The 15,933-nt window shown below is 39.1% G+C and overlaps 2 protein-coding genes across 4 annotated transcripts in view; one reads left to right on the top strand and one right to left on the bottom strand.

Moving 5' to 3' along the window:
* Positions 1–282: 282 nt before the first annotated feature.
* Positions 283–8,169, top strand: LOC102218570 (neuroblast differentiation-associated protein AHNAK-like). The gene is made up of 5 exons (XM_023327979.1): positions 283–362; positions 1,798–1,869; positions 1,960–2,080; positions 3,014–3,189; positions 3,386–8,169. Exons 2-5 carry the CDS (start codon positions 1,867–1,869, stop codon positions 7,865–7,867), a joined length of 4,782 nt encoding a protein of 1,593 aa, XP_023183747.1. The 5' UTR covers positions 283–362; positions 1,798–1,866; the 3' UTR covers positions 7,868–8,169.
* Positions 8,170–11,581: 3,412 nt separating this feature from the next.
* The window catches only part of edaradd (EDAR associated death domain), a 30,726-nt gene continuing 26,374 nt past the window's right edge, over positions 11,582–15,933 (bottom strand). For all 3 annotated transcript variants that reach the window (XM_023327491.1, XM_023327490.1, XM_023327492.1), the window contains 2 exons: positions 14,763–14,811; positions 11,582–13,189 (listed from right to left, as the gene is read on the bottom strand). In XM_023327491.1, coding sequence (XP_023183259.1) covers positions 12,801–13,189; positions 14,763–14,811 — 438 coding nt within the window. In that variant the 3' untranslated portion in view covers positions 11,582–12,800. The remainder of the gene's footprint in view (positions 13,190–14,762; positions 14,812–15,933) is intronic.

The following is a 15,933-nucleotide window of genomic DNA, read 5'->3' as shown; positions in this document are numbered from 1 at the left end:
ATAGCCCACCGTTTGTCCAATAAAATTAGTGGGATGAAAAAAAAAAAGAGAAACTTAAAGCTTTAAGACATTTGTTCCCATTTGTAAACCTTGTTCTCTCTTAAGAAAGGAGTGGTATGTTTCTCTCTCTTAGACACACTTTCTATCTTAGGTTTCGGCTGCTTAAGAGACCAGCCTAAAAGGTGTGTGTGTAGGAAACTGTGCTTTTTTGCAAATGAAAGAGGGCGCGAGAACAGGGCGGTCCTGATGCTGTCCAACTCGTTCTCCCAGGTGATTGCAGGTATTTAACAGGCCAGTTCCTCTCATCCCAACAAAGCAGCAGTGATACCCGGAAGAGTGGACAACTCTGGCAGCGATACTAGGTGAGTCCCTAAAGTTTTTACTTGAGCGATGGTGACAAGATTTATATTTTATTTATATTTTTTAAAGGTGTACAATTATGTATAAAACTGGCCTGTAGTTTGGTTTAAATGGATGTAAGTTATGGTAAATGCATCTATACTAAAAACGTATTCTTTTGTCATTTGGGTTAAATTATGCAGCTCTGAGGCCTCACTCATTTGACACCAGGGGTTTGGTGATTTGGAGGAATTAGAAAGATGTTGCACTGTCTCCACTTGTAGCTCAAAACACAGATGTGGTCCATACACTCATTTAAGATTTTCATCGTTGTGGTTTTCATGTTGCAGTTTCTGGTTAAAATCGGTTTGTGTGCTGCGTTGCATCTTGGACTACGCTTTGCCTTGTTTTGCTGTCCGGGTAACTAGTGACGGGGCACGTGACTCTGCGGATCAGACTCTCACCCAGTGGTTTTCTTTAAGTCAGAGTTGTTTTAGAAGACGTCCTTCTATTTGGACATTTTATTAGAAATGAATGATGCAGCTGCATCTGGGGACAAAACGAAAATCTCTAAAGCTGTAGTGACCAGCTTTAGACCATAGTTAATTTCTTCATGGTTTTTTATATTCCACTCAGTTTATCTCAGTATATCTGAGGTTAATGTTAGTCAAAGTAAAGTTTAAAAAAATAAAATGTTTCAGAACTATAAATCAGCCTTGATTTTTGATTTTTTTTTTTTTCCATGTTTGAAATTTTTTTTGCAATCTAGCATGGCTACGCTTCAAACCTGGACTGTTGTTGTTTAATGCACCTTTGCACAGAATCGGTGTTTACGTGTGAAAACGGTGAGGCGTGGTTGCGTGTGTCAGCCAGAATGCATCTGAACCGACAGGTTTGGATAGACACATTCCCTTCACCCAACTGGGCAGAGTGTTTGGATTCCTGAAGTGTGAGACAGTATGAATGTGGGTGTCTCTCTGTCAGGCAAATTTTTATAGCTTCTCAAAAAAAAAAAAAACCCCACAAAAAATAAACTTGAGCAGGATGTCGCTACCTGAAATATCTGCAGCTTGCTGGATTTTTACTTTGTTTTTGGATCCATTGCCTTCAGAATCTCTATCAACTTATTTTCATTTTAAAGGTACAGTTTGGACTGTTTGCATCAACCTTCATCAGTCACTGCTAGCGGGTTCAAGCTTTTCATGATGTCCATTTAACATGAAAGGCTTTATAGCTCTAATTAAATTATTAAACCGATACATGGCTACTCCTGGCCATGTTCAGCAGTGCTTCACACGGAAGCCCAGCAATTTTGGAATATAAAACCAGATTAGAAACTCTGTTTTATCATCTTAGCAGCATGCTCAGATTTAAAGGTAAAATAGATTTGAATTCAGCTTTTGTTGTGCTTCTATGTCAGAGCTTATCCAACAAAGGTTTTTCTATGCTTTCTTTTAGGGTGAGATTTCTTTGATTCTACTACATTTTGCCATTCATTCTGTGACATGAGGGCATAAATACAAAAAAATGGTAAGTAAAGAAATGCATAGTAATGATAAAGATGTGGCTATAAACACACCTCACTCTTTTATTTTATTTTTTTACCTTTACTGTTCACAGAGCGGAGAAAGCAAGAGTGCAAGCATTTCAGGAAGCCTGGCTCTGGATGACTCTGGGGAAGGACTCTCCATTAAAGGGAATGCAGAGAACACTATTGCTGCCAAAAGTGACCTAAAAGCAGGTAAGCTACAGACCTGCAAACTAAAAGATGAATATTCTGTATGTAACCACTACTTAATTTAATTAGCAATACATTCAGTAGGAAAGTTACTTTTGTTCTAGGGCCACACAGGAGGTTGATAAGCATATAAGTTTTAACAACTCAAGTTTATTTTTCTTTTCCCACACAAAAGAAAATCCAGGTAACACTAATTACCTTAATAAAATCAAGGTATAAAACTTAAATTGTCCACCCTTATAAAAAAAAAATCAAATTAATATTCAGAAAAATGTTCTAAATTGTAGCTTTACAGCTCATTTCAACAAAGAAATTACATTTTCCAGTTAGTCCTTCAGTATAACAGTTCGGTCAGTCAGTTCAGTCAATGTGCACATAAGTGGTCAGTTTTGAAAATGTTCATGAACAAATAGTTTGTGGAATGAAAAAAAATTTTAAGGACATCACTTCACCATAAAATAATCTCATTTCGCAGAGCTATGCTGCTTACAGAGCGACACTTTATACTCCGGTTGTTTTTTTTTTTTCCAGTTCGAAAAAAACTGAGCAACGTTAGCTCCAGCTAGGTAGAAACTCAGCGTAAGTAAGCAGCTGAAAATAAAACGACAAAATCACTGGAGAACTATCAGAACAGAATGTACATTATCCAGTTCAAAATAAACAGATTTCTTTCATGTCACAGCAGCACTTATGAATAATAACTTCTCTACTTCTGCTGAAATGTGCTTAGTCTGCCATTTCTTTTCTCTCCTCTTCTTACTCTTCTTCTCGTACCGACACAGGAGAAATGTGGGTCTAGTGTCCTGTACAGGACATTCTAAGAACTAACAAAACAACACATTAAATATACAGACTTATGGGGGTTACATGTACAGTGTGTGTGCTTTACAAACTTAAACTTGCATCTCTAATCAGTTTCTTTACTCATTGTTCCAGAGGAGGATATTGTCGTCGCCACGATAAATCTAAGCGACCTCGACGAAAGTGATGTGCGTAACATCCTGGAGACCCTAAAGCCGTATGAACGCAATATTAAGGTTCTGACGAAAAAGGACCTGAGTGCTGGTGTTGGGCTTGACTCGTTAGGATTGGGTCTGAAAAACTCTACAGAGGTAAATACTACTGTTTAGGAGCAAAAGCGACCAGATTGATTCAGTTCTATCAACAAAAGTAAAACTGAAATTAAAATAATTCTTTAGTACTGGTAATAATGTAGTGTGTGCTTTACTAATGGTAAAGCACAGTTGAGATTTACTTTTTTTTGGCAAGTCATATCTTAACCTATGTTTTTATATTGTTATTTTATAGGGGCTATTAAAGTCAGGTCTTTCACTGGATTCATCAGCTGACCTGCCAGCGGTTTCCTTCAACGGCCTTAGTGGAGGGCTAAATGCTGAACATGGACTGGGTGGTAAAATAACTGGCCCCTCTCTCACCGGAGACCTCCCCAAACTCAGCCTTAATAAACCATCGGCCGATGCTGGTGCTGCAGTCACAATGCCGTCTATAGGACTATCAGGACCAGATATGAAAGCAGATATAGACGGCTCACTTAAAACGCCTGATGTCAGCGTGTCAGCTCCGCAAGTCAAGATGCCAAATGCATCCTTGAAAGTTGATAAACCAGATTTGAAATCAGGTGAACTCCAGGCCCCAAAGTTCAAAGTGCCAAACTTCAAACTGCCAAAAATTGAACCATCAAAAACAGAAATGGATGTCTCTGGTGACTTGGATCTTCCATCTGTAAGTGGAAAGGTAGATGCACCAAATCTCAACTTATCAACTCCAAAGTCAAGTTTTAGTGGAGGGCTAAATGCTGAACATGGGGTGGATGGTAAAATAACTGGCCCCTCTCTCACCGGAGACCTCCCCAAACTCAGCCTTAATAAGCCATCGGCCGATGCTGGTGCTGCAGTCACAATGCCGTCTATAGGACTATCAGGATCAGATATGAAAGCAGATATAGACGGCTCACTTAAAACGCCTGATGTCAGTGTGTCGGCTCCAAAAGTCAAGATGCCAAATGCATCCTTGAAAGTTGGTAAACCACATTTGAAATCAGGTGAATACCAGGCCCCACAGTTCAATATGCCAAACTTCAAATTGCCCAAAATTGAACCACCAGAAACAGAAATGGATGTCTCTGGTGAGGTGGATCTTCCATCTGTAAGTGGAAAGGTAGACGCACCAAATCTCAATTTATCGACTCCAAAGTCACATTTTAATAAGCCAAATTTGGAATTCAATGAGCCAAAAGTAAATTTGAATGACCCTGACCTAAAATTTGAAGCCCCCAATGCTGATATTGAGGCACCTTCAGGCAAAATCAAGTGGCCACATTTAAAATGGAAAAGTGGCAAAGTTAAAGGACCAGATACTGACCTAGATGCTGAAATTTCAGTACCTGATGCCAATCTGCCCATGGCAAAGGTTGATGGGGATTTAGATGTCGATATTGACTTTCCCAAAGCAGACATTAAAGGCCCTGAGGTAGATGTTGATTCCCCTTCTGGTAAAATCAACTGGCCCCACTTAAAGTGGAAGAAACCAAAATTTCATGGCTCAAAGGATAGTTTGGATATAGATGCAAATATTGATCCTGCAGATGTTAACCTTTCTCTTCCAAAGGTGAAGGGGGAGCTTGATCCCCCAGATGTTGATATAAACCTGCCAAAGGCAGATATTAAAGGCCCAGACCTTGATGTGCACACCCCAGACATTGATGTAGAATCTACAGCCGGTAAAGTCAACTGGCCTCATTTGAAATGGAAGAAACCTAAAGTTCAAGGCTTGGCAGTAGATGGAGATCTAAACACACCAGATGCAAATCTAGCATCTCCAAAAATTGAGGGTGATATTAATGTTCCCAAAGCTGAACTGAATCTTCCCAAAGCTGACCTCACAGCTCCAGATGTTGATGCCCCCTCAGGAAAAATCAACTGGCCTCATCAGAAATGGAAAAAACCTAAAGGTCATGGCCCAAAAGCTGAAGTGGACGCGGGTTGGAATACACCAGATGTTAATCTCTCAACTCCAAAGATCGATGGTAAAATTAACTCACCAGATCTTGATCTGAATTTACCTAAAGCTGATGTTGACATTGGGAAACCAGAAATGGACATTGATCCTCCATCTGGAAAGATCAAATTCCCCACGTTGAAAAAGCCAAAGTGGTCACTCTCTCAACCGAAGGTAAACGGTCCTGATGTTGATTTAGATGCTGATCTCTCTGGTCCCGATCTTGATCTCTCAACTCCCAAGATCGATGGTAAAATTAACTCACCAGATGTTGATCTGAATTTACCTAAAGCTGATGTTGACATTAAGAAACCAAAGATGGACATTAATTCTAAATCTGGAAAGGTCAAATTTCCCACGTTGAAAAAGCCAAAGTGGTCACTCTCTCAACCGAAGGTAAACGGTCCTGATGTCGATTTAGATGCTGATCTCTCTGGCCCTGATCTTGATCTCTCAGCTCCCAAGATCGATGGTAAAATTAACTCACCAGATGTTGATCTGAATTTACCTAAAGCTGATGTTGACATTAAGAAACCAGAGATGGACATCAATCCTCCATCTGGAAAGATCAAATTCCCCACGTTGAAAAAGCCAAAGTGGTCACTCTCTCAACCGAAGATAAATGGTCCTGATGTTGATTTAGATGCTGATCTCTCTGGTCCTGATCTTAATCTCTCAGCTCCCAAGATCGATGGTAAAATTAACTCGCCAGACTTTGATCTGAATTTACCTAACGCTGATGTTGACATTAAGAAACCAGAAATGGACATTAATCCTAAATCTGGAAAGGTCAAATTTCCCACGTTGAAAAAGCCAAAGTGGTCACTCTCTCAACCGAAGGTAAACGGTCCTGATGTTGATTTAGATGCTGATCTCTCTGGTCCTGGTCTTGATCTCTCAGCTCCCAAGATCGATGGTAAAATTAACTCACCAGACTTTGATCTGAATTTACCTAAAGCTGATGTTGACATTAAGAAACCAGAAATGGACATTAATCCTAAATCTGGAAAGATCAAATTTCCCACATTGAAAAAGCCAAAGTGGTCACTCTCTCAACCGAAGGTAAACGGTCCTGATATCGATTTAGATGCTGATCTCTCTGGCCCTGATCTTGATCTCTCAGCTCCCAAGATCGATGGTAAAATTAACTCACCAGACATTGGTCTGAATTTACCTAAAGCTGATGTTGACATTGAGAAACCAGAGATGGACATTGATCCTCCATCTGGAAAGATCAAATTGCCCACGTTGAAAAAGCCAAAGTGGTCACTCTCTCAACCGAAGGTAAACGGTCCTGATGTTGATTTAGATGCTGATCTCTCTGGTCCTGATCTTGATCTCTCAACTCCAAAGATCGATGGTAAAATTAACTCACCAGACTTTGATCTGAATTTACCTAAAGCTGATGTTGACATTGAGAAACCAGAGATGGACATTGATCCTCCATCTGGAAAGATCAAATTGCCCACATTGAAAAAGCCAAAGTGGTCACTCTCTCAACCGAAGGTAAATGGTCCTGATATCGATTTAGATGCTGATCTCTCTGGCCCTGATCTTGATCTCTCAGCTCCCAAGATCGATGGTAAAATTAACTCACCAGACATTGGTCTGAATTTACCTAAAGCTGATGCTGACATTGAGAAACCAGAAATGGACATTGATCCTCCATCTGGAAAGATCAAATTGCCCACATTGAAAAAGCCAAAGTGGTCACTCTCTCAACCGAAGATAAATGGTCCTGATATTGATTTAGATGCTGATCTCTCTGGCCCTGATCTTGACCTCTCAGCTCCGAAGATTGAAGGTGAAATACACACACCAGACCTGAATCTAAAAGCACCCAAAACACAACTGCAAAGCCAAAAGTTTGATCTCAATGCCAAGTTGCCAAACACTGAACTGGAAGTACCTGATGTCACAATAAAATCTCCAAATTTGCATACCAACCCACCAAACCTAGCCCTTAAAGCACCTGATGGACAGATAAAAACACCAGATCTAGAGTTAGATCCACTTCTTGGAGACTTCAAAATGCCTCATTTCAAGGTCCCAGCACTTGATCTTTCAAGTTCGAATGCAGGAATTGATGCACCCAAAGTTAACTTGAGCAATCCTACAGCTGATGCCAGCATTTCTGTTCCTGCAGTGGAACTGAATGGACCAAAGGTGGAAGGACGCAAAGTTGACATTAACGCTCCAGGTGTAGATGCCAATGTTGAGAAGTCCAGATTCCCACATTTCAAAATGCCAAAGTTAAGCTTTTTAGGACCTAAGGTGAAAACTGGAGAGGTCAATGCCAGTGCAAGTGATGTCGATGATGACGATGATGATGATTCAAATGTTGAAACTGATGTTCCTATCTTCAGATTACATTCGCTACCCAAATCAACCTTTGATGGCTTTGGTGATTTTTCTGATGCATTTGGCTTATCAAAATGTGACAATGAAGAACAGGACTTTGTTGTAAGAAAAGGGATAAAACTACCAGTAAGTAATACAGCAACAGCAACGGGCAAGATTGATATTATGCAGATACTGAGACTGTCAAAGGAAAAACCCTCCAGTGTCTCACCAACGGAAGATGCTAATCTGAGACTTGCTGCTCCTGGTTTAGATGTCAGTGCCTCTGCAGAAGCAGAAGATTCCTCTCTAGGTACTTTAAAAATAGAAAATCCTGGGTCTGTAGAGGGTTCAGCAGATGAAAATCAAAGACTATCCCAGGGTCTTGCCAATATGCTTTGTCTTGGCTCTGATGATCCAGATGCTGTCTGACTCTGAAAAAGTAGGACTCAAATCTGAAATGCTGTGTATACCTGTACTTAAATCAAATTCACATCTGTTTATATTACGGTAATAGAATCTAGATTTTTTTTTTTAATGAGCTATGTTGATATTCCTGTTATTTATGCAAGCTTTTTTTCCAAACTTTTTCATTTGAATACATTTTACCTAGTAAAGTGCATGTTATCAAAGTACACAATAGAACTCTGAATATTGTTTTGCCATTTAACATTTTAAGATCAATTTGTGAATGTAATTGTTTTTGCTTAATAAATCACTGAAACATCCTCAAATCTGATTCCTTTGTTTTAGGAGAACCAAATGCTTTGCCTTCAAAGAGCTACAATGGATAGTAGTCACAGAGTACATGCAGTTTAATTTTGTTTCTAGAAATCGCAGCTGTTAAAAATTTGTATGTTGATGTGAATTTCATTGAAATTTAAATTTATAATCATTCAGTGAGATTAAAAACCTTGCCGAGTTCTACATTCTGTTTTTCAAAAGGGACCTGGCAAATTCAAAGTCAGACTTTATTACAAAGTACCAATTTTATTTTCCAAAGTTACTTGGGGGGGGGGGGGGGGACCAAATATTTTAGCTGCCTGAAATAATCTGTCCCCCCCTTCATAACATGGGAACAAATTCATTTATGAGCAAGTCTTTAACTGTGTTGAATCCTCTCTCCATCAAAAACAAATCCTGTGAATTTGATAACATTTGATGGTTATTTGCTAAAGTTACTTGGGTAAGTAACTTTACCAACAAAAAGAGCTGAACAGGTTATTTCAGGAACCTAAAATATTTGGTTAACCCTTCATAACTTTTGAAAATAAAGAGCAAATGTCTCCAAATTTACAGGATTTATTGTTGAGATTAAACACAGTTAAAGACTTGCTGGTAAATGAATTTGTTCCCATGTTATGGAGGGGAAACAGATTATTTCAGGCTAGCTGAAATATTTGGTTCCCCCCTCATAACTTTGGCAAATAAAGAGCAAATGTTACCAAATTTATAGGATTTATTCTTCACAATGAAATTAATAAAAACAGTTAAAAACTTGCTGGTAAATGAATTTGTTCCCACCGGGGAATACATTATTTCAGGCACTTGAAATATTTGGTTACCCTCTCATAATTTTGGCAATAAAGAACAAATGATACCAATTTTACAGGATTTCCTGTTGATGAGAAGATTAAACACAGTTAAAGACTTGCTGGTAAATGAATTTGTTCCCATGTTATGGAGGGGGAACAGATTATTTCAGGCAGCTGAAATATTTGGTTCCAAGCTTAAACTCAGTCCAGTGATGGAGAAAAGCCAAAGAGGCAAATAAACTATCTCATTCCTTATGTGACTGGTGTATTTGAGAAGCTACGAAGGAAAATTATAAAGCGTAAAACACCGGTTCATTTTAAAGCCAGCACTCTCCTACCCAGATGATAAGATAGAAAAGACTATTCTTGGGCGCCTTTAGATTAAGGTCTGGTGTGTAATACACCCAAACACTAGGTGGCAGTTTGGTAGTCTAAAGGAACCAATGTTCAGAGCTCTACACTAGATACACAAAACAGCACCTATACAAAATCATGGCCAAACACAGAAGAGCCAACCCATGAAATCTAGACCCGGCAATTCATCTACCTCTCATGGACAAGGGACACTAATTAAGACAGGAATATGTTCATTGGAGAGGAAAGACTCAAGAGAGCAATCCAGCAGTGCAATGCAGTGCAAAGAAAACATAAAAAACCAACAGAAAACGGAGGAGAAGGCCCATGGTGTCATCTTTCTAACACCTGCTCTGCAGTCGTGACTGTACATTAATACTGAATAGTTCAAATTTCCAAAATAAGTTTTTTATTGATTTACCAACAAGCAAGACATCATGTTAAGTGCCTGCCTGCAGTATATTCTCTATCTTGCTTTGTGCCATAATGAAAGAGTCATGTGTTGAGACAGACCATTGTCCCACTAAACATCGCATTTAACTTCCACATTAATGGCCAGGAAATATTAGATTCTTAAAAATGCGTCCTAATTCTCCTATTTGCGAGGTCTTCCAGTAGTGCCACTGCATCCATTGTGCAGCATTTCACACAAGTGTCACCTCTATATGCAAATGTTGACAGTAATGAGTCAGCACATCAGCATATTTTCCCACCATCAAGTTTGTTTTTTATAGATCACAATCTTGGCGTGGAAAGTGGCGTACGCCTGTTTCAGGTTTGTGCTTACATCACATTTATAAATGAGATCCCAGAACTTCATGTCAGTTAGATCTGCATTTAACTGAATTGCTCACGTGAAACAAAGACAAGCTGAATGCAAACAAGACATATACTGGAGCGAAACCAGCTAGGGGCTCATGCATAAAGGAGCATGCAGCTTTAATACAAAAAGCATTAAAGCTGCATACTTTTATCCAGATTCCATAAAAGTATGGAATCTTTTATGGAGAAAAGTGTGTGTTTTCAGCACACACTTTTCGTTTGTGTGTTGAAAAGAGCAACACACAAAATAATTCTGATGTATAGAACTGTGAGCAGGCATGTGGCTGCACATCTTTCCTTTGTACATCCCAGTTTGCATGAAATAGAGAGCTCTGTAATGCTGGGGTCATAGAGTTCAAGGATGATTGCCTTGGGCAATCTGAAGTGGCTAATAAGCCAATCATCGTCACATGGCAGCAGCTCAGAGGGAGCACAGGCTCCCTCTAAATCAGGGGTCTCAAACTCCAGTCCTCGAGGGCCGCTGTCCTGCAGTTTTTAGATGTGCCACAGGTACAAAAAGCTGGAATGAAATGACTTAATGACCTCCTCCTTGTGTAGATCAGTTCTCCAGAGCCTTAATGACCTAATTATTTTGTTCAGGTGGTGCAGCAGAGGCACATCTAAAAGTTGCAGGACAGCGGCCCTGGAGGACTGGAGTTTGAGACCCCTGCTTTATATCCTCCTTCTGGTGATGTCCTCCAGCAGTGCAATGCTGCCGCTATGCCACAGTTATGTGCATCTTTGTACAGTTATTAATGGGCTTTTGTGATCTGTCCACCTTAAGAATATTCATAACTGACTTGTGTGGAGTACTGACCTGATCCCGTTTTGTTTTTTAGTAAGATCATTTTGCATTTCATGTGCATCAGTGCACATTTACATTTTACATTTGTAAATACGTCTTATTTACATGTAGATATATTTAGGTCTGCATGTGACAAAAGTTGAGGAAATTTGCTGTTTTCATCCAATTTATGTTTTCACATGTTTTCTAGGTGTTACGTTATTGCATTAGGCTAAATGTGATTCAGTTAATCACTTAGGTTTAAACAATAAAACATTAAAATCATGAAAAGCATTGGGTTCAATGCTACTTGAAGTAAAAAACAATGGAGTCAGACATTGTTTTTGTCCAAAGAAAAGGTTCGAGTAGCTGTTGCACATTTGTCCAGCAGGTCAAAAGTTTATCTACATATACTTTCATGCAACGTTAATTTTTATGCAACTTGTGCATGAAACATTGCTTATGAAACGTTTAAACATGAGGCTCTTGACGTCCAAATGGCTACCTGCAGCATCCAGCCAGACCAAACGCCATACATTAGATAAAATGCTAGTCAGTTGATGAAAGGGGATTTTCCCCAACAGCACGCTGCATTCAAGTACAGCTCGGACATTAGGTTGTTGAAATAGCGAAACGACTCCAAAGGGATTTAAACATGTTTTATTCTCAAATATGGGCACAATGTCATTTAAAACATATTAAACATGAACACTGACCATTTTCAAGTGACTATATTGTTGTATATTCTGTGTTTATACACAGAATATACAACAATATAGCATTGGTTATGCCTGCGTGTACTTCATTCACTGAAAAAAATCCAACCAAATCTCCAGTCAGTGCTTAACTTTTCACTTTTTTAATGTGAAGCTACTTAAAAGTACTGAGCTGTGATTTTAAAATTCGAATAAGTATGGAACTGTGATTTTTGTGCAGTTATACCCTATTAAATGTAGGTTTTTAATCAAAGCAAGCAACGGGAAAGTATCAGGTATTTCCTGGTCTGGGAACCAGTATGTCAAACAGCCGGCCGCTTACACTCAGGCCTAACCATTCATGTAAAAAGTATTATGTCATAGGTCTCAGAGGAAGGCTGGAAGCCTGGAGAAAATCCATGCATTCACAATGCCTGCAGAGAGAATGGGCTGCACAGCTGAGGTTTATATTATAGAATATGTTGCTGTGAGGTGACAATGTGAACCGCCACAACAACCAAACACCGGTGTTAAATCTGTGAACGGGACTGTTTGGTACTTCTCCAGCCCTTGTTTCACTGATGGCTAGCAGCAGTCCTTCCTGCCCACAGCATCACCACCCGCTGCAGCTCTTTGAAGATACTTGGATGATACAAGTTACGGCAACATTTAGTTTCCCTTTGGGACACGAACAGTACTTCTGAATTTCATTGAATTGGCTGCGTTATGGTCGAAGCAAGTGTTGTGATACGAATCTCATTTATTGTCGTCTTCACTTCTCCTCAGCTACCCAGCAACACTTTTGATGAGCTGCATCGTGTGTTTGTTCTGACGTTATACTGGAAGAGGTGTGAACCGTCAGACAGCTCTCCAAAAGCATCGACACCACAGGCGGAGAGCTGAGGTCTATGAATCACCCTGTTACCTACACATCTGTGTTCGACGTTTCAGAATCACGTATTCACTATATTCAGTGTCACTGACCAGAAGACTGACACTCATTTTCCTTTGTCTGCTCATTATCTTTTTTCTGTTCAAAGGTTCATTTTCTAAGAATTTGCCTAAAAAAAAACAAAAAAACACTTGTAGCTTGGATGCAAAAAATATAAAAGAGATCTAAAACATGTACACCCTGGGAGAAGAAACAAACAGATAAATATACATTCTTCAACTTATTAGTGAGTCTGCTGCCAACGTGACGGCCAGTCCTTTTCTATCCAGCTTTGCAGCAGCCGCAGCACGTCAATGCGCTGATAGATGCGGCACAGTTCGGTGAGCTCGGTGACCGTCTTCTGGTTGTAGCGCAGCAGGAACTCCTGGGTGGGGCTGTGAGACAGGGAGCCCTGGGTCCGATGCTCCAGCAGGGTGAGTTCGTCATAGCTCATTCCCCAGCGGCTCGCAAAGTTCTTCCAGTTTTTGATGGTGCAGTGGTTTGGGTCCAGCTTCAGCCGCAGCGAGTCCAGCAGGTCTTTGTCGTTCATGAGGTCGCTGATCTTGGGCGGGGGCGCCGGGCAGCAGCATTTTTCACAAGGGCTGGCGAGAATCTGCAGTTGTTTGGGACAGTCTGAGCACAAAAGGCACAAAAAGAGGAGCTCAGTTCAGAGACTGTGTGGAACCCAGCCTGTCTCTAACATCATGCTAACCAATATGGTAATCATTTTATTCATCATCACTGCCATAAGAGTCATAAGAGAGAGAAAAAAATATCCTGTGGTCCTCCTTAGATCTTTGGATCATGTAAGTACAACTTCAGAAAACTGTAGTTTTAAATTCATTCAACCAGCCAGTGTCTGTAGGAATTACTGTAAGGAGCAGCAGCTGCAAATTAATGATTACTAATTATGGGGATACCTCCACAAAAGCAGATGTTGATCTTAAGTTTGATGTGTTTTTCTCTGAATTGCGTTAAAATAATGTAACATTTCAGAAAGTGTACCCACCGCTCAACACTGCCAGTTTGATGCAGCTGCTGCGACTCTAATAGCAGAGCAGCAACTTCTTGTTAAAGGAAAACTTTATCCACCGTCATCGGTGGCCGTGCTAACTAGCCTGAGCTTTCACAGCAGGCTCTGGTGTGGTGAACGAGGCTGTGAGCAGTGTGTACATGAGCTTGATTGACAGCGCTAAGACCCTCCTCCTGGCTCTGATCGGTTGTTTCTGACCAAGGTGTGAAGTAGGGGAAAAGAGGACCTTGATTTTTTTCCCCCCAGATTATCTGTATCATGTTCCACTTTGAAGAGACAGTGAGAGTTTTAATAAACATGTAAAAGACAGTTTTCCTTCTTTTAAGAAAATTACCTACTGGTTTAATAGATGACATAATTTATTTATTCTGGCTAATTGATTAAATATGTCATTAAATCATACAAAATACAAATTAATGTTAGCTGATAATGGAGGGTTTCCATTAGTTTTCCTGTGTGCTCGTTGGAGAGATTTTAGAATAAGCCGACAACATATGCAGGAGATTACCATCCAGATTATGGAAGCTGGCATTCCATGTAGAATTTTGAAATAAACACTTCAGACACAAATTGCAGTTTTAATGCTTAAATGGTTCTGCAATAATTACATGTGGCACATATTGTTCTATGTGTGTCAAACAGAGCACTTTGCTTTCAGACTGCAGGTTCACTGGTGATTCCAAGAGGCTCTAAAAGTAGAATGGAAAGCAGATCCTTTAGTTATTAGACTCCAGCTTAACTCTCTCCTGCTACAGATGAATCGGTTGATCCTTTCTTTCAGTGTGTAATCTCGTCCCTGTCTCATATACAGTCACTTGTTGAGGTCTTACTAACTTCCCGTGCTCTCTTTCATCCTCCATCTTCACTTCAAAACCCACACAGTTTATCTGCACTTCTCTTCTACATGAATCCTCTAACGGAGCTACTGTCGTTAACTTTTTACTTCACTTTACTTTTACAACCCTAAAAATTGTCGATAACCTTTTTATTCAGTATGGATACTAAACCAAACTTGACTATATGGTGTAATAACTAGGGGTCAATATTAACGGCTGTATGACTGATTTGAATTGACATTTGTTGTAAATTGGCTTAAGAAGACATGTTGTAAATTAGTGCGAAAAAAATAAACTGAACTGAATTGAGTTAAAAAGAAAGAAAAAAAAACTGTACCTGGTGAAGTAGATGTTGGGCAAGTGCAGTCCTCCATATCTTCAACTGGCTACAAGCACAGAACATACAGGTTACATTTATTCACACAGTCATTTCTACCTGTGCAGGGATCTTACACACTTGGCAAGAACAAAGGCTAAAATAATTATATATATATATATATATATATATATATATATATATATATATATATATATATATATATATATATATATATATATAAAAACAAAAAACTGAATGCACTCCTCCCTGAAAAAGAGGTGGTTATCGTTTTGGTTAATAACATAATTTATACAAGATAAGTACAGGGTGATAATTATCTATTTGAATCCATAAAGAGAAATCCTGTACTAGTGTGCAACAGATATTACCAACCGTTTAACCCATTAACCCATTTCAACCAATGTAATATATATATATATATATATATATATATATATATATATATATATATATATATATATATATATATATATATATATATATATATATATATATATATATAATTTATTTTTGTCAAATATTTTTATTTTTCTGTCATTTTACAGAAATCAGTTATTTTTGTATTTAAAAAAAAAGACACATTTTGTTTACGATTGATTTGAAAAAGCAACAAAAATAATACAAACTCCAAGGGACTGTACACATTTAATAGGAACTGTACATATGATGCATCTTAATGCAACACATGATTTGTGTGAAACAGTGCTGACAAGATTTGATCTGACGTAGATGATGTGCGACGCCACAACGCCTCCTCCACCTTGAAAGTTGCCTGAACGACGTTTCTTCCTCTGCACCTCGACATTGATCTTTTTAGATTGTGCCACCTGACAGGAGGACTAACAGCGGAAAGCCTTTGGCATTATTTAGGTGCACATGAACATAGTTATTTAAAAGTGTTATTAATAATCCCTCATATTGAAAAATCAGGAATCAGAAATGCCCAGTCTTAAGACAAATTAAGTGCGGTTATGTCTAAGTGACAATATTCGGAGCTGTGAATCTATTATATTTCATGTTGCTGTGCTTTGGATCAGACGCTACCTGGATGCTCCTGCAGTGAAACGTGTTAAAACAGAAACCCAGCGGTGCATTTTTAGTACATCAAGGCTCTGCTTCCATGTCCCCCGGGGACAATATTTCATCAATACACATTTGTGAATGGTCA

This window comes from Xiphophorus maculatus, chromosome 22 (assembly GCF_002775205.1).
Source record: "Xiphophorus maculatus strain JP 163 A chromosome 22, X_maculatus-5.0-male, whole genome shotgun sequence".
In the NCBI taxonomy this organism is placed as follows: Eukaryota; Metazoa; Chordata; class Actinopteri; order Cyprinodontiformes; family Poeciliidae; genus Xiphophorus; species Xiphophorus maculatus.
The sequence above is the reverse complement of the archived record's forward strand: the minus strand, read 5'-3'. Positions and strand labels throughout refer to the sequence as shown.